This window comes from Eubalaena glacialis, chromosome 15, assembly GCF_028564815.1.
Source record: "Eubalaena glacialis isolate mEubGla1 chromosome 15, mEubGla1.1.hap2.+ XY, whole genome shotgun sequence".
Classification (NCBI taxonomy): Eukaryota; Metazoa; Chordata; class Mammalia; order Artiodactyla; family Balaenidae; genus Eubalaena; species Eubalaena glacialis.
In genome coordinates, this window is record NC_083730.1 from 22,408,999 (window position 1) to 22,433,810 (window position 24,812).

General features: G+C 37.5%; 1 protein-coding gene across 1 annotated transcript in view; it reads right to left on the reverse strand.

Moving 5' to 3' along the window:
- Nucleotides 1–16,212, reverse strand: part of DCC (DCC netrin 1 receptor) — a 781,864-nt gene extending 765,652 nt beyond the window's left edge. Inside the window, exons 1-2 of the mRNA XM_061169229.1 lie at nucleotides 16,173–16,212; nucleotides 14,924–15,244 (exon numbers count right to left, since the gene is read on the reverse strand). Coding sequence (XP_061025212.1) covers nucleotides 14,924–15,244; nucleotides 16,173–16,212 — 361 coding nt within the window. The remainder of the gene's footprint in view (nucleotides 1–14,923; nucleotides 15,245–16,172) is intronic.
- Nucleotides 16,213–24,812: the final 8,600 nt, after the last annotated feature.

Consider the following 24,812-nt stretch of genomic DNA (forward strand, 5'->3'; position numbering starts at 1 on the left):
GCGAACTCCAAGGTAAACTATGGGTTTGGGGTAATAATGATGTGTCAGTGTAGCCTCATCAATTGTAACAAACGTGCTGCTCTGATGTGGGATGTTAATAGCGGGGGGGAGGCTATGTGTGTGAGGAGAAATGGGGGTAATGGGAACGCTCTGTACCTTCTGTTCAATTTTGCTATAAACTTAAAAGTGCCCTTAAAAATAAGTCTATTCAAAAGAAAAAAAAATATGTTTCCTTGAGACTGGACATGACTAGTTATTGGACAAGAATGTTGTAGGTGAGAGAGAGAGAAATTCCATCACCCAGGTTTCCATCTTAGATGACTCGATGGACGCAGGTCTATCCAGTGCAATGGGACTAAAGAGAAGAACAGGACAGAGTTAACTGCGAGATAAGAGAGAAATTGCAGAGCAAAGCGGATTCCTGGTTTAAACTTTGACTACTGAAGAGTCATTTGATCCTTCATTTTTTTTTTTTTTTCTTTTAGATTTGGAGGTCCAGGCTTCATATCTTAAGATTTTTCACTGGAAAATGTAAGTCATTTATAGGGTTAGGCATAGCATGATTCTGACAGAAAAATGCAAATAGAAACAGATGTCTTTGTACACATAAAGAAACGCATGATGACATAGAGAAAAGAATATGGTTTTGAGGTCTGCAAGACCTGGGTTCTAAACCAGCCTTGGACATTCATTAGTTGTGGGGCAAATTATTTAGACCATCTGTCTCTTAGTCTCCTCCTGAGGGATATTCATAGCGAGTGGTTGTGAGGAATATACATATTTTCAGGAAACTGGCACAAAAGTTTTGGTCCTCATACAACGGAAACAAGTGTTGGGATTATACCCCGGGTGCTTGTCACATTTTAACCTGAATTTGACAGCTGTATGAAGATATACTGCAATTAGGTGAGTGGAATAATGCTAACATATGTCGGGAAGTGTGATTTCCTAGAAATCTCCTGGAACAACCTAGAACTGAAGTCTTGGTACCATGCCTTATATGGAGGGCATTCCACATTTTTCTAGATGGCCCGTGTTTGTTCTTTTGGGGAAGCCATACTAAGTCGTCAGTCCTCAAGACATTTCAAAGCCAGATACCAAATGACAACATGTCTTTTTCTCTTCCGCTGCTTCCTTGTCCTTTCTTCCCTCCCTCTTTTCGAGTTACCTTCCAAACAGCAATTCTTTAGGAGATTTAACTGCAGATATTCCAAAGTGTAAAAATGGTATCTGTATTATTATATATTAACTGAAACCCTACTGAGTGCTAAATATGATAGAAAGGGAAAACACACACACAACCACAAAGAAGACTTAATAGCAAACCAACAAGATTAGAATGAATGTTGGGAAGCTTTAAGAAAAGGTGTTAACATCATCCACAAACTAATACAAATATTGAAATAAACAGACTGGGGACTAAGAATTCTCCAATCAGAGTCTTCTCTGTAGAGATCTGGCAGAGTCTAAAATGGTGAGGGCAATGTGATAGAGCTCTCTCTGCTTTGTATATGATGGACTGAGTGACCAGTACGACAGTGAGTCTTAGTAATGAAAATCAGCCGCCCTGACCTGTGTTGACGACATTTGTAGATATGTTTCCCCCATCGGTGACCTACCACATGTAAGCCTTCTGCCTCTGATTTATGAGGTACAGAAGGTCAAGTGCAAAACTATGAAAAGGTTACTCATTATAAGCTGAAAAGCAGATAAACTCATAATTTTTAAAACATGTGAAACACATGTTCCTCAGGTAAGACCTTGCACTCCAAATGTCAGGCCAGAGTGAATTCTTAAAGCCAAGTTATAAAGCTCTGAAAATAGAGTTTATAATGTCGACAGGCTCTTGGAGCCGCTATAGTATAGAAAATTTAATATGTCACCTTGCTTTACAAGATTTTACTGGCATAGAAGAAAATTAAAACATTTAACATCTTTCACTTCACCAAATTGCTTTCCTCCTCCAAAGTGTGGCACCATTTGTGGTGCTATTTCATTGATAAACATCTTTTTTATTGTTACCAGGCTGAACACACATATTCTCAGCTTTGCGCTCACATTTCCTTTCCAAAGCACTGAAATGCATATTGGGGCAGCATTATCGTGTCATCTTATTCACACTTTCCGAAGGCATGTTAAGTTGTGAGAGTTCTGATGGGGAAAGGGCTGAAATTATTTACGTAGCTACAAAGGCAACATAAATGATGCCGATCACTTAAATATTTTCCACGAGCATTTCAAAAAGCCTTTTTTAAAGAGAAACATTTGTCCAGTACACAAATTCTGAGGGAAAAAGACTTCGAAATGATAGCTTAGTATTTGGAGGAAACAAATTCCAATCCTCTGGCAAAATAAGATGACTGCTTGCATTTCTGAATATAAGTAGACAACAAACATAAAATGGGGGATAGTTTTCTAAGTCAGTTACAAATAATCAAGATTTATATGAAAACACAACTGTGAATCCAAGTCATATCATTAACGAGAATCTCTTAACCCAAGTAATATTTTTATATCTCTAATGATCATTTACTTTTATGAAAGGTTAAAGACCAATGAGGGTAACAGTCAGTCTGCAGGTCATATGCCCTCCCAGAAGGAGGAAGAAGGGTCCCGAAGTTTGCTGGTCCAGAGAAAGCTCTTCAAGTTTCCACGATAAACTTTACTTCAGATTTTTGCTAAGTGACAATTAAGAGATGTTGTGTTCTGATATCATCAAAGAACAAAATCAAAACCATGAGTATTATCCAAGTACTTTCCACTGTAGTCATTATTTTACTCCAGGAAGGAATATCAACCCCAGAGTATTGGTACTAAGAGCTTTAAACAGGCACATATAACCTTACATGTTTGTACAGAGCTCATCTGGATGTGGGAAAGCAAGACCCTGGATGAGAAACAGGTCAGATAGTCACAGAGCATGCAGACATGCATCCCACACAGGAAAAGAGGCCTTCTTCATTGGGTTTCTCTCTTCGCATCTGCTGCAGGGTATTTAAGGAATCTTCAAGAGTACTGCCATTCTCTATTTCTTATAAAACTTCATTCATTAAGCCCTTAGTAAGTCTAAGCACTTCTTGATTATCTTCACAGCAACCTTATAAGGCAGGCCCATTTTAAGAACAGAAAAGTAGGCCCAGAACATTTCCACAGAGAGCCCAAGTTTACAGAACTAGTGAATGGATAGAGATAGGATCCAAAGTCTGTCTGGCTCTGAAGCTCATGCATCTGACTACCATGCTATGCCATATAACTAGTAACCAGGTTCTAAAGAGTTTGCCCACCTAGAGAAGTTGAGAAGATATAACATGATCTGTCTTCATGAAGTCATTGACCAGTGGAGGAGTTGTGTGTATGTCTGTGTGTGTGTGTATTTCATAAGGACATAGTGTGACATGTTCCATGCTATAATGGGGGGAAGCCCAGTTTACTGTGAGTACAAGGAGGACGGAGACTTTCCTAGCCTGAGGGACCAGGTCAAGATTCCTAAAGATGGACTGCATGAATCTAGTCTCATTAAAAAAAAAAAAAAGTGCAAGAGTGAGCATAATGGATGAGAAAGGAAGACATACAGAATAAAGTATGCAAAGCCATGAGCACCAGAATATGCATGTTTAGGAAACTACTATAAAAACTGAAGGGAAGAGTGTGGACAGGATTATAGATTGGGCTAAAGGCACAGGCAGGGGCCAGACTCTGAAGGGTCTTTAGGCCCCTGGAAAGAGCTCCCGTTTTTCTGTGGTGCACTGATATGACCAAATGCCATTTTGGACCTAAAAGAGGCCCCAACCCCAAGTCATTTTCATGAAATGACACCTACTAGAAGACTCCTTTCACACAAAGCAGGAGAGACACCTATCAGCACAGGGAAATCCTAGGACTCAGATGAGATGTATTCTTCTATAATGCTGTATATAAGAGTCTCTATTTTTTGTTTTTTTTTTTAAGTGAGGCAAACACTTGTAACTGTTAATTAATAGTGTTAAGTCACCACTACTCATCAGAGTAAGCAATAGATTTCAGTGATATTTACAAGCTAAGGAGAAGCCAGTTCTATTTGCTCAGTCAGTGGCAGTAAAACAAATGCTGACCTCTGATGTTTAGGTCCAGGCTAACAGAATGTTCTTGAATCTACAGTATCTATTAAAATGCTGATACTCTTTGACTCAGAGATTACATTGCTAGGTACACGTCCTAGAGAACTTGTCAAAAATATGCACAAAAGAGTATCCACTAAATACAAGACTATACATAAGGGCACTATTAACAAAAGTGAAAAAAATTGAAACAAACCAAATATCAATATACAAATGGTAAACCAAAAAATACTATGGAAAATTAAAAAATATGAGGCTGATATGTAAGAACAAATACAGAAAAATGTTAAGCTATATCATTAAGTGAAAAAACAAGTGACAGACTATTTAAAGGATAATCAGATAATCTTGTTTATGTTAAAAACAAACAATGGAGACAGACAGTAGGTTAGTGGTTGCCAGGGTCTGAGGGGAGAGGGGAATGGAAATGATAAAAATATTCTAGGGTTAGAAAGTAATGATGAATATACTAATAATGAGTGAATTACATACTTTCAAAGGGTTAATTTTATGGTATGCGAACTATTTCTTAATAAAAACAAAAAAATCCCACATCTATACAATATGTATGTGTTTGGGGTGAGGAGGATTAAAGGGGACATTTACTTTATCTGCAACTACATCTTCCAAACCAAGGCACCTCCTGAACCGACACTCAACTGGAAATAACCTTAGAGAAATAGCCACACGTTCGCTCATGAAGTACCCAATGCACCGTGGGACCCAAAGGATGCCCCTGGAAACAATGCTTAGATCAAAGCAACACTAATTATTTTTTACGTCATGTTCCAGCCTTTGGAAAAATTTTCTCTTTGCAAGAGGAACCATAAAAATTCAATCCAATAAAATCAACCAGCACTGAAACTTAATGTTGAAGCTATATAGGCTTTATTAATCTTTAAAACATTTTCTTAAATAGATTCCTAGTTGGTGAAATGTTCCAGGTAAAAAAATCTCAGCAAATGAAACCTCATGAACAGTCCTTTTAAGGGTAGTAAAGCTTTGGGTTACAATAAAAAGGATAAATATATTTTTTATAAAATAAAATTTGTAGCAATCTGTATAACAGAACAATAAATTAGAGGGATTATACATCAAACAGATTTTATGACTGTGCTGTTCATCAAGAGATTTAAAACTAATTTTAAAGAAGACAACAACAGCAAAAAACAAGAAACAGGCCCAAAATGGAGTCTCTTGTGCTAAGCCACACACATTTAACAAGTCAGTCTGAATTACTTGGTCAGCACTAGTAAGATAATCTGCCTAAAAGACCCCAACTTCCTCCAGAGGAAGACAACCTTGCCTGAAACAATCCACTCTTTGCTAGAAATTTCCTTTTTCCTCTGCTTCTGCCTATAAAGCCTTTTATTTTGTTCAGCTCCTTGGAGCTCCTATCTGCTAGATGGAATGTTGCTTGATTCATGAATCATTTAGTAAAACCAATTAGATCTTTAAATTTACTCAGCTGAATTTTGTTTTCTAACAGGACATAGAGGCTTAGCTAAGAAGATTCATCTAAATGGAAGGGTGTATGTGCATGCTCTGTATTTATGTCTAAATATCTCTGGGTAACCTAGGTTAGAATGTAGACAGTGTAAATTCAATTGTTTAAAGATCCTGATGGGAGATGATAGAATACAGACTCTCTTACACACACACACATCCCCTCCCTGTACCAATATCTATTGATTTATTTACATGCAATCACACTGACCTGAGCTCACTAGATCCCGAATTAGGCATATAACCGTCGGACTTCATCATCCTCTAGAAGTTAGAGCAGCTCTTTTGGGTTCCTGCACCTAATTCCAATGCGTGTGTGTGCAGGTGATTTCCCACACCACCAGCATTTCTCTGGACATCAATGGGTGTCCTTACAATTCAACTCGATTCTGACACCTATCTATCTGCCTGGAGACAGCATCTGATTCCACAGGTTACGGGTTCGGTCCTACAAGACTGTCTCCCTGTCCGTCCACTTCAGATGCCAGTCACGAGCTCAGGTTGTTACCTGTGCCTCTGACCAACTGGCTATAAACCAGAGGTTCCTAATGACCTCCTCCCTGGGCTCAATTAATTTGCTAGAGTGGTTCACAGAACTTAGAGAAACATTTTACTTACTAGATCACCAGCTTATTTATTATAAAGGGACATAACTCAGAAACAGCCAGATGGAAGAGATGCACATGGCAAGGTATGGGGAAAGGGTGTGGAACCCATGAGACCAAAGGCACCATTAGCCCAGCACCTCCACCTGTTCACCAGCCTAGACTCTCTTGGAACCTTCTCCTTTTGGATTTTTATGGAGGCTTCATTACCTAGGCAGGATTGATTAAATCATGGACATCAGTGATCGATTCAACCTCCAGACCCTCTCCCCTACCAGAGCCCATGGGGGTAAGACTGAAAGTTCCAGCCTTCTCATCACTGGCAGGGTTGGTTCCCCTGGCAATGAGCCCCTATCCTTAGATGGGGTTCAGAAGTCACCTCATTCACATAACAAAAGACACCTTTATCACTCTAGTCACTTAGGAAATTCAGAAAGCTTTAGAAACTCTGTGCCATTAATGGGATAAAGACCAAATATAAATTTCTCCATATGAATCACAATATCACAGCCCCACAGCTCTATATGGCCCAGTCAGAGCAGGTGCCTCTGTACCTGAGTGGCATTTAGAGACAAGTCCCAGTTAAGGACCTGTCTGAATTATGTGTTGCTTCTCACAAAAAAAGGGCTGCTTCTCAGATGCTTTGGGAAGTTTTCCCAATCTGCCTTTCAGTTTAAAACACTCTGACCTCTGGGACTAAGGCAATAGGTTTCGTCTTTTAATAGAAAGTATCCAAAGAACTTTCAGCTGTAGCTCTGAGAGTGGCAGCTTTGAAGATACTATATCATATTGTACTATTTTAGTATGTGTGTGCATATGTATATGTGTATATATGTATGTGTGTGTGTATGTGTGTGTATATATATATATGTGTATATATATATATATATATATATATATTCCCAGTATATTGTGAAATGAGTAGATATATTTGGGTTTTGGGATTTACTGTGATTATTTATTTGCTATCAAAAATATTTATCATTGTTTTATTGTTGTTGTTACATGCTAAACTCATAATTCAAGGTCCAAAACAAGTTATTTGCTACACTAAGAATATGTGGCTCCTTCTTATATTCCAATGGCTGCCTAGTCTCTAGAAATCAACTTACTGACTTATTCTAATTCTCATCTCCACGGAATAATAGACATATTTAACAATTATAGGAGAAATGACCAGCGGATTAGACTGCTTATTATAGAATATATAGATATAGTTTATAAAAGTAGACTATTAAGGGGCTTCCCTGGTGGCGCAGTGGTTGGGAGTCTGCCTGCCAATGCAGGGGACACGGGTTCGAGCCCTGGTCTGGGAAGCTCCCACATGCCGCGGAGCAACTGGGCCCGTGAGCCACAATTACTGAGCCTGCGCGTCTGGAGCCTGTGCTCCGCAACAAGAGAGGCCGCGATGGTGAGAGGCCCGCGCACCGCGATGAAGACTGGCCCCCACTTGCCACAACTAGAGAAAGCCCTCGCACAGAAACGAAGACCCAACACAGCCATAAATAAATAAATTAATTAAAAAAAAAAAAGACTATTAAAAAGCAATACCTTCTTAAAAGGAGATGTTTTCACTGATGGTATTCAGTACTCTCATCTCTAAATATGGATCCTGACAAGAAAAGTTTAAGATAATTTAGGGACTATATACACTGAGATTTTCCATGATTTCTTCTAACTAACTTAGTTTCTAGAACATTCCTAAGTTTGAATATCTCCTTACTTTGTAGAAAAACTTGTATCTAGTATAAATATCTTAAGTTGTAGATCTTTACTAAATTTAAATAATAAATTTTAGCATGGACATAAAAAACACAATAGAAAAAAATCAGTACCAGTGATAGGTTCATAAAAGTAAAATGCTCTATTAAATTTATTATCAATCATAATTTTATCAGAGATTTACAGTTATACCACCTGATCTACTTTACTTCCTCTGATTTAAGTCTTTGTTAGCCTGACATTTATAAGAAAAAAAACCCAGAAAACAAAAAAAAAATCTCTTGTATTCCAAGGGGATCTTCTAGAATTCAAAAGAGTTTTTGGTTAAAATACTACCACTGTACTATTTTACTATTAGTATTACTAAATAGTATTACTATTTTAGATATTACCCCTTCATTTTTATTACAGCACCAGCAAAAATCACACTGTAGCTAGCTTAACAGTTGAATAAAAGAACAGTGCTCTTAAGATACTGAATTTTAGAATGAATAATTAGCTATTTCCACTGTCATATGAATTAGAATTCATGACAAAGAAAAGGCAGTGAAAGGTTGGAAGATTTTTTAAAGTTATTTTGTTGATGTTTCTACTATAAAAAGCCCTGTCAAGTTTTCTTTTGTAATTTTTATAATGTAGAAGATGTCTTTCTACTCTGCATATTTTATTCAGGAATATATTTCTATTTTAATTTTACTGCAGAGTTAATTGACTTCGGAAGGAGGCAACTAAAAACCCACTCTTTAAAATGCCATTATTTAAGTTGAGGGTGTGGGAGTGTGTGGGTGAGTAGGCACTGGGCAATACTGGTGATTATCCCAGTTTTATTTGGCAATAAAACTAAAAGAAAATTATAAGATTAGCACACATACAACAATTACTTATAACACCACAATCCTTCCTTAAATTTTCTTTCTTTCTCATGTTTTAACCACAAAACAAAAGAACACTTAGCTAAATGAAGATAATTAGGACCATTAAGAATTATCGAGTCAGAACAATGGATTTTACTGCTCACCGTCTGAAAATAAACAATATCCCTCTCAGTATAAAATGTAAAACTTTGCTCTGTAACTGAACCTTCCCCAAAAGAGAATTCTGAAAGCATTCAAGGGCACTGGGATACATTTTCCAAACTGCTTCACTGGATGAACTTGACCTTCTAGGCAAGATTCTTATATTTGTTCTTGTAGAGGAAAGGAATATGAGCATTTTTGCTTGCTATTTCCTTTCTATAACATTTGAGTGGCCCGAGGCAATGTAGTTTATTCTCCCTTCTCTTAAGACAAGCTCCTTTTTCTGTTTCCTTTTAAGTAAAAATGTAAAGGTCAGGTTATCATTTCACAAAATGCTCCATTCTGCTGAAGCAATTCTAGCTTCTCTCACCATAATATGCTTTCACTAATTATTTCATAACTCATTTAAATTGGAGGCATTCTGGAAGGGAATTCATTGAAACTACTCCTCAAGTAACTAATTATTTTTTTTAAACTCAGGGGAATTTTAATTATAATGCCTGTGTTATTTAAAAGCAGAGTGCTACAATTTGCATCTTGAAACATCTATTGTAATAAGGAAGTAGAAAAACATGCTCCTGAATGAAATAACAACACAAGTAAATGAAATTTAGTTGGCCTTTTATTTTCTTGATTTTCAAGAAACAGAAAAAAAAAAAAATGCAAATTCGACCTGAATTATAAAACCACTTACAAAGATAAAAGATAACCAAAATCTTGCCCCTAGAAAGACTATTTATAAGCTTATTTTAAAAATCACATGTTCTCCACATTTCAGGAGAGATTGATCTTGTGTCATTATTTAATGCATAGCTGTGCTAGCAAAATCTTATCTTAGAAGAAAACATCCAAATCATAGTGTTTCCCCATGTTGGGAAGGAAAAATCTTTCCTTTACCCTTCTAGGTTCTTCTGACTGGTCTAAGAATTAAATTGACATAAGACAGATTAACAGAACACCACATTTAATGTCATACGTACAGGAATCCCACATACATGAGAGTGTAAGAGAACCCACATATGTGAGAGGTTCAAAGACAGAAAACCAAAACGAGGTATATATGCTGTCCTGAGCTGAGGAGTGAGATACAGGCCAGGGCTTCCCAGAACAGGAGGGTCATTCACAGGACAATATGAAGAAGAGCAGACATTTAGTAATTAGATATTTGTCCTGCCATATAGATGGGGCCACTTAGATAAAATGTATCTCTGGCAATAACTTTTTTTCTGGGAAAAATCCCCAATTTAAATTCTTCTAGGTTGTTAAGGGACAGACAGTAGTTTCTCTTGAGCCCATAAGATCGCCATTGCTTTTAGCGCAAAATAATCCACATACCAAAGTAGCACATCTTGGGGAGGCCTCTTCTGAACCCCTATACCCATAAGAAGTTGATATTTTCAAGGCAACAAATGCATAAAAGAAATCTACTATTATTTTCCCCTTAGTTTATATTTTGGAGAGTTTCATTGATTAAAAATAAATGACTAAGTGGGAAACTATTCGCAGTATCCTTAAACCTAGTCCTTAGACTGAGAAGCAAAATGATAAGGGAATAAGTGTGTGCCAGAGTTAGACAATCTGAGTTCTAGTCTCTGCCTGTAGAAAGCCACTACCTCTTTTCAGTTTGTTCTCTGTCATTTTGGGTATCTATATCACAGGGCTTTTTTGAGCCTTATGAGATAATGTGTATGAATATACTGTGCAAAGACCAAAGGACTATAAAAAAACAAGTCAATGGTTTTAATATTCAAGACATAAATGCTTAAAATTAACAACAACAAAGAGAATCTACCTGGACACAAATGCTCTATAATGTATCCTGCAGTCAGTGTTGCTTCCCATGAGGGAGCAGAGGCTGGCCGCCTTCCATCCCCAAGAGTGTGAATACAAGCAGAGGAAGCACTTAGGTTCCAACTGGGCTTCTCAGAGCCCTGCAGGAGAAGTAGATGGGCAAGTAGTCATGTGGGTAGGTGGGTGTGTTGGATGGTGGATCTGTGGTGGTGGTGTAATCAGGGAAAATGAATAAGATGACTCTTTCATGATTATTCGGAGGAGCTCTGTAGTGATCTGGTTTTCTTACACATCAGCATTATTTAAACTCCCAGTCTAGACCAACTAACTCCTGTGGACCCAGCATAGGTGAATCTTTTTCAGTTGGAAGGGGATCAAGGAGGCTTGGTTGAGAAGATTGCCCAGCATCTTTTTTCCAAAATGACAGCAGTTATTGCTTGATCTAGACCCAGTACAAATTATATTGGCTCCACTGACAAAATAGATCAACTTTTGAAAAATGAATTTTGTAGTTAAACTGATTTTGGCATTGCTGGCCAACAAACTGCAGAGATTCAACCATTTGAAAACTCAATTCAGTCTTGCCAATTTGTAATTATGGATTGCAAAGGCAGATATGTGATCTAGGACGATAATATTTATGGCTCAGGATTTGCAGCCTATGTTTATCTCCTTCCCCCCCAAATTTTTTGTACCACCACATGGGAATATTGAAAGTTGTCATTTCCTAGTAGTAATAATTGTAATAACACAATAACCATTATTAAGTCTATTTATACTACCGCTGCTATTGAATAAGAATCTACTCTGCACTCTGGCTTTACATCCTAGATGTTATTTGAAAGCCAGCACAGCCTTAGGAGGTAGATTATTATTATGTCTGTTTTACGGAAGAGAATACAGGCTCAGATAGCTGGTGACATCTGGCATAGGAAAGACGTGCTTGGCCAGATGCAAACTCATCTTGATGTTATGCGAAGAAATAAGGAACTGACACATGCCTTTTATTTTTTTCAAGTAGCACATGAATATTCCAGCACAGTCCATCTTCTAATAGTTAATTAATTTGTAGACTATTGAGATATAAATCAAATTATTCCAACTCTACCCATCAAGAGTAGGGACACACATAGGTAAATTTAACTAATCACATCAAGGTCAATAATGAAGAAGTGGATGAGGAGGAGAAGGAAGAAGATAACATTGGCCAGAAACTCTCCATAGATGGCAGAAAGCCCCACATCTTCATTGGTAAAAAAAATATCTACTGAAAAACTACTAAACATGTCTGATGATTTTCTAGGTACTGAGTGGAGAGGGTGGTAGGAGAAGTTATATAAACAAAGTCTGGCTCTGCTTCTCTCTTCAAGCTGTTCTCCATCTAGAAATGCTAAATAGAGGTACACAAGGCAGAGAAATACTGCACCATTTTAGATTAGAGCTAATTGGATACAAATGCAATTCCCAAGTTTCAGCCAGTACTGGCCAAGTTGCTTTCAAATACAGATTTAATAGCCCAGGTGTTCCTTATTGATAGAACTCACAATTCCCAGAAATACTGACAGTCGGTAGCCCGTTACACTGAGATTTTTAACAAGATGTTGAATGGGCTGGTAGCCCCTCATTTCTCTTTCCTACTCTCTCTCCCTCTCCAGCTAAGCATGTACTCGGGGCTTAAAGAGCACTTGAGAAATTCTTAGAAAATAGAATGAATGGTGTATGTCAAGATCATTGCATGAAATAAGCTGACTGATTAAGGACCAATTTCATTTGCCACATTTCTTTTTATCAAGACACTTTGAGAAATCAAAAATGGAAGAGAAGCATTCTATTAAATGGGCTCTACACATCACCTGAGGGTAGAGAACAGATTTTTTTTTTTCTCATCCAAGGAAAAGCTGCCTGTTACCTTTTAGGAGTGACTGGTTTACTGACTGCTAATGCTTTAAAAATTAGATTAAATCAGGCCCGTGGTCTTTATTACAGGGAAGATATATGCCCCTTGTGCATTCCAGTGGTTTGGCAATCTTAACCTCAACAGACATAACACTGACATATGCTGTGTTGCCAAACAGCAAGGTAAGTGTTTAAAAGGCTGTGAATAAGCCTCATTGCCTTGGAATGATACAATCTAATATTAAATTGTAACTCAGTGACTGAATCTGCCAGCCTATCCTTGTACAGAATACGAAAGTCAAAAGAAGAAGCCACTTTATTTTAATCTCACAGGGAAGGGATTATTCTTCATCTCACCATTGAAACAGAGCATGTAAAAGTAAATCTAGATCACAGGAAACAGAAACCACAACTAATCAGGACATTTTCATTAACAGCACACGTATGTGTGTGCCTTTTGGAACAGGCATCAAAGTACCAGCCTGATTCACTCAAATCGGCAGAGCTACGTTGTATTGTGGGCAGCTGACGGATGGGATGTGAACGTCCAGAAATTCTCAAATGCGGGAAATCAAACTGTACCCTTTCTGCTTCATTTGGAGCATTCCAGGAAAGCAGTTTTTACCTCAACCCTCAACACTTGCTCCACTTTTCTTTTTTAATCAATCATCATCAACATAGACTTTCAGTTCTCTCTACACTTTACGCTCGTCAATCAAATTTCAGACACCCATCACTCAGAGATCCCAGGTGGCTGATAGCCTTGGTTTTCCTGATCAGGATGCCACCTCACGTGTGTCCTGAGTGAAGGAGACGCTCTGCACCCATGCTTCAGTCTAGCGTTGCTAGAGAAGGTGGAGGGTTCCACTAGGTAGGTTGACCAACTATTCCAGTTTTACGTGGGACTGAGGGGTTCTCAGGACCAGTACTTTCAAGTGCTAAAAGCAGGTCAGTCTAGGTTAAACCAAGATGGCTGACCACTGTATCGCCAGGACATCTTTGCTCCAGAATAGTCTGGTTTAACTGAAATATGAAAGAGAGTCCTTAGTGAGGAAAAGAAGCCATAAAAGAGTGGCAGGAAGTTGAATTTATGGACTGGTTGCTTATCTATGAGATCTAATTTTTTATATCATAATCTGGCAAAATCCCTTTTTTCAGATTTCAACTTTATCGTATCTTCACTAGAAGAGTACAAGGGGGGGTGGTGGTCCTGCCTGATTGTCCTAGTATATGTCATTGCTGAAAATAAGTCCTCATTCTCATCAGTCTTCCTGTATACAGACTACATGGACCCTGGGAAAGGAAACCCATATCAAATGACTACATTTTGGCCTATTCATTCAAGTGAATAGAACTGAAGATTAAGTATGAAAGGAGCCCTTTGAACCTGTTTACCTATTTGAAGGCCTAAATTTATTTCAGGTTGGATCCATTTGCCTTGTTTTGTGTCCAATATCAAAATTAAACAACAACAAAAAACGAAAAAACAAAGTCAAAGCCCAACTTTTAGCTGAATCATTATAGAAATGAGTAAAATTTAATTCCTCTTCCTACAGGTCTAACTCTGAAAAGAAATAATCATGAGCTACCCTCTAACCAAAATAAGTGGGGCAAAAAGAGCAATATCCATGGATTCCAGAACATTCAGAACTGTTTCTTTCAGGGTCTGCACCACTTCAAAATATACATAAAAAGAAAAACTTTTCATCTTATTATTTGGTTATTGAGTCAATACATTACCAAGCATAAAGATATTTGGAAGCACTATTCAAATTTTTATTTTTCATTTAGAGATTTATATGTTGTAGCCATTATAATTAAAATAAAATCCACTGCTCTAAAGGCAAAAAAAAAAACCCAAACAAATAAACAAGCACACACACACACACACACACACACACACACACAAACTGCAAATTTTCGTCATTAGTGAGGCTGTAAAATGGAATTAATTAGGAAATTATTTTTCTAATATTTTTCTATTAATGAAAACTCCTTCCTTACACATAAGTAGTGGATCAACTTGAACCAAATTTTGTTTTGGAAAATCTCATAATGTTATGTTAATTGTTGAGATTCTTCTATTATTTTCCAAGCTAATTTAGGCAAAAAGTCAATCAAGACTATGAGGAAATAAACATACATGTTTTTACATTTTTTCCTTTGTCTTAAAAATATACATTGTTTTTGCAAATATTTGTTTGTTTTTTTAATCTCAAAAAGAAAGGAAAAAAAAGGAGTAGAAGAAGAGATGGAGAAGGAAGAAGAGGAGAAGCAAAAATCCACTTACCTGCCACTGCAACTTTTGCTGTCCGACTAATAATTGACCCAGAATCTCCTAAAGATGCCTCACATTGGTAGAGTCCCTCATCTGGCTTATGGTGCCTGGAGTGAAGTATGTTTTGTATCAACAGAGAGCCATCTGGAAGTTGCTGCTTCCTTTCGTCCATCCCCAAGGCAAGGTGGATGCCATCTTTCTTCCACTTGATAACTGGAGCTCCTCGGTCAGACTCTGCAGAGCAGTTCAGGAGGACATTTCCTCCCCGCATCGTGACGGCATCAGAAGGTTCCGACAGGAAGCGCAGTGATGTGAAAGACTTAATCTGGAAACCTGGAACATGAAAGTACAGGGAAATATGTTCACTTATTCAAATAGATCTCAGGAGTCAATCCCTTGCCTTTTCTTCACAAAACTTTTTCAAAACACCTGGGGGCTTTGAATAATGTCCAAGGCTAAATGAAACTTAAAATCAAGGATGTTGTGTTAAAGAAGTGAAAAAGTGTCCAATTGAGGTAACCACAATTAATGAAACTACTGGTCCCAAAAGTAATAATATAAAAAATTAAGAATTTATAGAAATCTAGGCATGGCCACCATCACATATCAATCAACACTTGAAAATTTAGACAGAATAGACTAATATTTTCCAAAGTAGCCACGGTGGGACTTCCCTGGTGGCACAGTGGTTAAGAATCCACCCGTCAATGCAGGGGACACGAGTTCAAGCCCTGGTCCAGGAAGATCTCACATGCCGTGGAGCAACTAAGCCTGTGCGCCACAACTACTAAGCCTGCACTCTAGAGCCCACGAGACACAACTACTGAGCCCGCATGCCACAACTGCTGAAGCCCGTGCGCCTAGATCCTGTGCTCCGCAAGAAGAGAACCACCGCAATGAGAAGGCTATGGACCACAACAAAGAGTAGCCCCCGATTGCCGCAACTAGAGAAAGCCCACGCACAGCAACAAAGACCCAATGCAGCCAAAAATAAATAAATATATATTTAAAATAAATAAATAAAATAAAGTAGCCATGGTTAGTAGTGTGGTAGCTAAGATTTAGGGGGCTATTTCTATCTCTGCATTCTGATTTTAGTCTAATAAATTAAAAAAAAAAATCCACTCAGAGACAGTATTTCATTAACAACAATAACAAAATCCAGCTCCAAACTGGGTGGGACAAGTTATTTAGAACAAAGCTCAGGTGGGTTTTAAATAGGTAAGAGATGCCACTTGCAGAAGCAAGTCAATAAAGCTACCACCTAAAGTCACAAACCCCTGATGTGTCTCAATTTCCATCCAAATGTTGCTCACGAGCCAGGAAGTCTAGGTGAATATTATAGTTGGATTTTTTTTCATAAACATCTATGAACATAAGAAATAACTGAAAGAATAGAAGGTCGTTTAAGAATCTGGAGGAGGTAAAACACCTACAATTAGTTTAAGTACATTCTTTTCAGGGCTGGCAGCACAGCATTTGGCAGAATATTTGGTTGTTGAATCAAAGACTTTGATGAGGTCTCAGGAGGTCATGGGGCTCACCCTTTGCTCAGACAGGTGTATACCTAAATCACTCAAGTTCAATTACTTTAAATTTCATTTTCAATGATCTCTGGGGCTAGGGATTCTACAATATCCCTTGCTTTCAATATTGAATCATTCTTAGAGTCTTAACAGAATTTTCTTGCTTCCATTTAATCCCATTTTTCTCCTGAATCACCCTGTGTAACAGTGCAGAGGAGAGGAACACATCTTTGTAAGAGCCCCTTGTTATTTTGAGGCAGCATTTAATTTCTTTAAAAATACTCCCTCCCCTAAGTTATGTTTTAGCTTCAATTTTCCAGGATAACAATCTCAACTTCATTAGCTTCCTTAATTTTTCTGTGATGGGAACAATTTTTGTTATACTTTGTGAAAATGTTCCAGTTTTCTATTATTTAAAAGGCAGGCATCTAAATTGCTTATAATCAGTACTCTTATAATAAAGGATTGACCCATACTAGCACCAATGGACAGACTTACTTCTAGCTTTGTATACTCCACTTTCAAGATAAAGCTGAACAGCTTCTCCCTGTTTCTCCATGGTGTTATCTGCCATGTTCCCACAAACCCAATTTTTGTAAACCTTATATTCAAAATAAGTCTGTTACTTTATTGTTTTTGTTGAAATTTGCTCATCATTCATTGTCATACACTCATTTCATCCAACTAGGTCATGCACCCAAAGAAAGCAGCTGGAAGTTTGCTCAAATTATTATAAATTGTAAAATAACAGTGAGCATCGTGTCTACCGTAAATTATAATGGTAAAAAATCCCAAAACATACAGCCTCACCCTCTCATTGTCCAATAAGGCCCTCCTCCCCTCAGATTGTTTTGGTGTAGCCAACCTAATTATTACCGCCCGCTCCTCTAGTGGAAAGTACATCACATCAGAAGTCTGGATAGTTAGCCCTTGGTCCTGGCTTTACTATTGAAAGATCTGTGACTCAAACAAGCCTTTTAAATCTTCAGAAGCTCAGCTCCTGTGAAATGAGGGTGTTGAACTGGATGATCTTTGAATTCAATATCCAGTTTGGAAACTTTCAGGATTAGGATGGGTTGAAGACATCCATCAAATGAACGCTGCTCTAAGCTTACTGAGATGCTAACAGTGAACAGCTAGCTAGAGATACACCAAGGATGAGAAAGTAGAAAGAAGTTCTAACGTCCTTAAATGTCAAGATATTTCACTAGAGTAATACCTGCAATTTCCATACAAGTAGCATTAATAAGGCAGAAATAAATTTAGAACTCAAGACCAGGCAACTATATTAAAAAGCATGTATTGCTTTTTGGTTCTTCCTGGGGCCTATATTTTAAACAACAACCTCATGTTGAACACCTTATTTATGTCACAGAACACATAGTATATTTCACACAGCTGCTTATGACAGCATGTTAATGAGCATATGTGCCCATTATCACAAATAAATAATCCACTTAATCTGAAACAAGTAGGTTATGACAGTCTTCAGCACTGTGAGTACATAGTTTGGGAAAGTTAAATAAAGATTAACTTTTCTTCAATACAATTACCCTTGCAGTTTGCTGGCAATTTGAGCTTTTGTGCTCCTTTTCACAATTATATTTTGAACATATGACTCTGGAATAAAGCTGTCTCGCTGCTTGAAGTAACTTGCATTAGTTACTTCATTTTTAGAAAAGATGGGCATGGACCCAAGCAAATATAATCTGTTGAGAAATAAGAGCTGTGTCTCCAATGGTCCTGGTTTCAAAGTTTTAGCTCATGGTAGGTGCAAGCTGCCTCCACCCCCTTGGGGAGTACACACAGGCCTAAGAAATGTCTCACTGATAATTACACTGACTTCAATCTAGGCTACCCTCCTCCCTCTTCCCTTAGAGTACTAGTTCCTCTTGGAGGAATGTGCCTACCAGTGTATCATATCTTATAAAATAATTTTATCAAATTGTTTCATCTAAAATTCAATGTGAAATCAAATACACTGACTTAATGTAGGAGCACAGAAAGAAAGATGATAAAACTAAAGAAAGCAAAGAATTACAAATAACATTTGGAACTTGTAGCTCAAAAAATTGTGGCTGGAATTTGGGCAGAGTTCGATGAGGATACAGATCGCCTAGGAAATGGGTGAAAGATTTAATCAGAAAGCAATAGAAGAATGCTTTGGAAGAGTCAAAATGAAACTACCTATTTTACAATTTTACAGAGGATTTTACATTAGAATAACAATGGTGAGAATTTCATCCAGAAGAAAGCCAACAGGAGAAGTTTTCACTTTGTTTTGGTTTGGTTTTATCTTTAAGATGCCCATGGTCATTCTGTTGAACCCTCAAATAGTAACATTTCCCAGCCTTGCTTCATAGAAGAAGCAATCTTTTTGGCCTGCTATAAAATTACATAAGGTAATTATATTTAGAGGAATGTACTTGAGAATACCAAAATCCCATCCAGTAAGAAATTTGTATGAGTGAGTCTGATACCAGAGTTCATGATAAGAATAAATGAGTCTCAGCCCTCTCTCTCTCCAAATTTTGTCTTGGGAAGATTCCTAAATCTTCTTTGTCTAGGATTTAGGCAAAGAGCCATATATGCATTTAACTAACTGGTATTGTTTCTTATCTGTGTTGCTTCAAGAAAAATAGAGTATCATATTATCCTTAGACATTATTCTTTTTCTTCTTCTTCTTCTGAAAGATGGTAGTTCATAAGCAGATACGAACACAGCAAAACCTTTAATGTTTTCCTAATGAAAATATAAAGGAAGGCCTACTCTTAAGAGGTGACCCAAAGGAGAAATATTAACATCTATTTGCTTTAGTTTTGTCAAACATAAATAAGCGTAGGAGAAACACTCCTAGGGATATTCCCGATTTATATTAATTGAGCACCTAGAGATAGAGAAGATCCTCAATGTGTTTTAGAAACTCACCAAAATGATCAAGCAAATAGTAAAAGTGTTTCTGTAAGGTTAAGTCCCTTTGGGCTTGCTTTCCTTATCATATTCTTGTTAATTTCAAAGACCAGTCACAGAGGCAGACTAACTTAGAATGGATTTTTAAGGTATGACATTTCATCTACAGTATTAAACATTGTTAAGTGTGAAAAATAATTCCCTATGAAGTCAGAAATTCCTTTCCAAGTCCAATGTTTTAGAGCTTCTGCTTAAAGCAATAAAAGCTAAAAATGAAATTTATGAAAAGTAGCATGAATGTAAAAAGAAGCTCCTAAAAGATTTTAAGATTAGAAAATGTCACACAAATCCCCATAGAACTTACTATGCATAATTTTGTCTCTTTCAAATGATGAAAACTTTTACTTTGGGATGCTTGGAGAGTCTGTGGATCCCCAAATTCATGTAATCAACCCAGAAAGTTCCACCATTATTATCTTTTCTTAGAAATATATTCTACTGCATCTGTTTCTCTTGTGTTAAGATAAAGAAAGAGACCTCCATTGAAAGACCTCCATGATTCTATGGGTGATGGAATATAATCCATTTTCAATTAATCAAACATCACTTACACGTGCAGCTGCCACTCTGGAATCAGCCCTAGCAAAAGCTTATAAGGTCTGTGAGGCTATGTGATGGAGGAGGGGATTTAAAAAACAAAACAAAAACCCATGAATTAACAGGTCCCCTAATTAATGTGAACATTACTTGGTTTAGGATATCAGAATATAAATCTGACACAGTGGTTCTTAAACTAAGGTCCCCAGACCTGGAAAAGCAACACCATCTGGGAACTTGTTAGAAATGCACAATCTCAGTCTACACCCCAGACACACCCAATTGGTCAGCAACAACGGGGCAGAGTCTCACAATGTGTGCTTTAATTAGCCTTCCAGGAAATTCTCACATTCACTAAAGCTTGAGAACTGCTTCTCCAAAACTTCCAGTTGGGGAAGTTTGGGGATCCCTACAGCTTGGGGATCCTTGTGTTTTTTGAACTATCTTGTTATAATGTTCCATATTTGGTGAATTTGTGCAATATGGTCAATTCTAAGTAGAAAGATGAAGTTAGCAGGATGATCCAGGAAGGCGAATAACTGAATACCATTTCAACACATATTTTATTAATATTTGTTGTATAGTTCTCTTTGAGAGGCTGAAAAAAAAGTAGGGAAAAGGCTAAGAAAGAGGGCTATTGGTGACAACGTCTCATCTTTCCTTTGTCACCAGCACTCTGGACACCAAATGGTCATACTGGATTAAGAAAAAAAAAAAAAAAAATTCTATAGTCAATTGAACATTTAGAATGTTCTTTGGAATCTCCTTGGTTGTTCACACAAGGAGCTGTCAAAAGATTTCTTTTAATCAGCTGCAATAGCTATAACCCTCTTGCAAAAGAAGTTTTGGAAAATATAGTATTCTTTATCAGATTACATTTCTTTCATTACCTTTCAGCTCCACAGTATAATTATGGCATTTAAAAATACTGGAACTCTAAACACTTGCCTGGGTGACCTGCCCCTCAGACCAGTTTAGTCTCCAGATGGGCAAAACCATATTAGCACTCATACTGCTGGAGCCCGGAGGTATACTTTATACACTTCATATTAATGCAAAACATTAACTTCAGCCAGCCCAGAGTGAGAAAGTGTAACTCACCAAAGCCAGAACCAATGACCACAGGGGTTTCTGTGAAGTATCAGTGATTTTTTTCGACTATGATAAGAGACATGGTAAAAATACTTGTCAGAAGATGTGGTCATATCTTTAAAGGATTGTGTGCATTCCAGTCCTTCAGAGAGACTATGTTCAAGCCATTCGACTTCAAGTTTTTATTACTAACAAATGGAAATCAGAAATGAATGAGGTTTTATGGCATTTATTCCTGAATTTCAATAAGGCAAAGACTTAACAGGAAGAAACACGAGTGCATTTTACTATGGGAATTTATTAAGTATCATTAAAATGTAGGGAAGCAATGGATGAAATGAAAAATTTTAAAGGATAGTTCCAGTTTCTCCCCCATTAGCATCTCTAGATTTAGCAAATAAAAATTAAAGATATCAGTTACACTTGAATTTCAGATAAACAACAAATAACATTTTAATATATACGTGCTTAAGACAACAAATGCTTATATTAAATAAATATTGCATAGGACATACTTACGCTAAAACATTTTTTGTTGTTTATTCAAATTTCAAACTTAACTGGACATACTGTATTTTATCTGGCAATTTTATCCCCCATGAAATTATTTCCTTGAGGCCATGGCAAAAGTAAGCAAATAGTATATGAATTCATACTACCCTTCTCAGTTCTGACATATCTACCAAGAGTGAACTCTTGGAAAATTACCATGATTGGATCAGGAAAAGTGATTTTAGTGTCAGGACATTCGCTGACCTAGTCCAATACCACCAAATATACACGTAGAAAGGTTGCTGAATCTGTTTTGTTCTTAACACAGTGATCCTTCTTTTTCTCTTCCCTTTACAAGACAGGGAGCAAAATTCAGAAATATAAATACAGGATGTGAAGGTCAAGAAGCAATGGTCCCAAACAGAGGCTCCTCATCAGACATTCTGAGCACGTGGCATCTTCCACAAAGCAGTGGAGGCTTTGCAGAGAGATCTGAGGTTTTTATAGGGCAAGAAGTGTGTGCCCTAGGCAACTGTCTGAGTGTCCTCTGGCTAAATCCAATGGTAAAGAAAAATGATAAGGGCCAAGGTGGAGTGGGGGCGTAGCTTTCTCATCTCTTTGCTGCTTCAAGAGCTGAATCTCTAAACTACAGTTTGATTTTGCTGTGTGATACTGGGCAAATTGTAATGGGATTATTTTTCAGCTCAACAGGTAACACAGTCTGACTTCTAGGTTATCATTCCCTAGGCCTCATGCAAAATTAACACTTAAAAGAGAAACTTTGATGTGCTGCTTAATCTGCCCTGGGTTTGAACCTTTATCCCCTGCCTCATTTTGGTAAAATGTAAGCTGGCTTTCTCCTCCCTTGTGTTTTTCATCAGTAGGGGGATGGACTGCTTTTTATGAATGCACAACTGTCAACTGGAACACTGAGAAAGGTTATTCAGAGTGTTTAGAAAAAGTACCAGGTAATGGGTACCTAGTGCATAGGAATCTCTCCATCCAGATGGCAGTGAAAAGTGGACAAGCATTGGAATGCCAGGTATTGTTAAGAGACCAATCAACTTTCAGAACCTTATTATTAATCAAGTTGCCCATATTTACTATACACAGATAAGAACATATAAACATAAAACCAAATGTCATAATACTCGCTCATAATCCTGCTTCACGTGGTGATAGCCACTGTTGAAATTTATATGCATTTCCTTCTAAGAAATTATTCATTTTTTGATTCATAGTAATTTGCTATTTTATCCACATGTTTGTAATAATATGAGAGAGAGAAAGAGGTTATATTCTGATCTCTCTTCCTCTTCTTATAAGGACTCTAATCCCATCATGAGGCCCCCAACTAAACCCAAAGGTTCCATCTCTAAATATACACAAGGAGTTAGGGCTTCAACATAAGAATCTGCCAGGGCGGGGGTGGTGGGAGGGGCACAAATATCCAATCCATAACAGGCAAAGAATAGGTATCTAAGGGAAGAAATCTGCGGGGAGACAAGGCCAAGAGGTCACAGGGAGATGTGTAAGACCTGGTAGACAAGCAAAAGAACTTTGCTTTAACACTGACGAAGATGGAAACCAAGTGGAGAGTTTTCAAGACAGTGAAAAGGTCCAACTTATGTTATAAAAACAGTAGTTTTGAATAGGGGAAGACACTCCCACCCCCCAGCCAGGACACTGGAGACACTTTTGGTTGTAACAACTGGGAAGGGTGCTACTTGCATGTAGTGGGAAGCGACCAGGGTTGCTGCTACCCATCCTACAATGCACAGAACAACCCTTCAGAGGAGAGAATTATCCAGTCCAAAATGTCAATTGTGCTGAGGTTGAGAAATCTTATTTTAAAAGAATCATCCCGGTTGCTGTTTTGAGAATAGGGGTCATTGGAAGAAGAAGGGAAACCAGTTGGGAGGCTAGTGCCATAGTCCAGGTGAGAGATGACGTGACCTGATAAGAAATGGTCAGATTCAGGATCCATTTTTAAAGGTAGAGTCAGTGGGGTTGCTGAGGGATTAGATATGGATTGTTGAAAAAAGAAAAGAGTCCAGGATGAGTCCAAGTAGATCAATAGAGAAATTTACATAATTTATATGCAAAAAAGGCACACTTGCAAAACAAAGCTCTCAGCACAAGGGGTCAGGAGACCTGAATACTTTGTCTAACTCTGTCACTCACTAGCCCCTCTGAGTGTGGGCTACACCCCTGGGAGTCGATGTCCTCAACAATGAAACAAGGAGTTGGACTGCATAACTTCTAGGTGTCTCCAGCTCTCATGTTATAAAAGTCTATGAGTTCACACATATTAACTTTGCTACTTACAAAAATTACCCTCAGATTTAGGAGAAAATTTGTTATATGAAGAGATTTGCTATAATTGCGCTGTGATCAGTTTATCACAGACTTATATGAGAGCACAAAGAGGTGCAGGTACTGAAGGTGCCAAGAGACCAACAACCCACCTTCATTATCCATAAAATAGCGAGAAAGTCTAATCTTTTCTCTTGAAAATAAAAGACTGCAGAGGTCACTCTGCCAACAAAGCACAGGCTGTTTTATTATGATTCATGAGAAATGAAGTATTCATCTTGTGGAAACTGCTGAATATGTGAAGGATTAATTCCATAAAGGTCTGACAGGTCCAGGGAAAGCCTTGAAAATTCAGCAAACCTCATGGTTGATATTGTGGTATAAAGTCTGATGGGGGTACCCATACTGGTAAAACATTTGTGTTATAATGATCCCAATTTTCTCGACACAGAGGCCCAACAGTGTTTTTTATTAAAATGTGGTCATTCTTTTTTTTTTTTTTGAATTTTTGAATTTTATTTTATTTATTTTTTTATACAGCAGGTTCTTATTAGTTCTTTTTGTCAGGATATTTACTGTATCTTGTCACAGCAGAAAGGTGAGCTTTTCCTGCTTAGTCCATGAAGGACATCAAGAAGGAAAACCCACAATGATACGAGAAACATCAACATTGGAACTGAGAGCCAGTGAGCTTTAAACCACTCAGGAGGTCAGCCTTTATTAAAGGACCCATGTAAACAACTTGTTTTATTCAATGATGATTTAGATTCTATAGGAGATGACTTAGAGAGCAAAGGATGAAGTCTCTTTAAAGGATCAAAACCATAATGGGAAGTCTGAAATATATATATATACACATATATACACACATATATATATATACACATATATACACACATATATATATATATATATAGAGAGAGAGAGAGAGAGAGAGAGAGACAACATATGCATGATCCATGTGAAC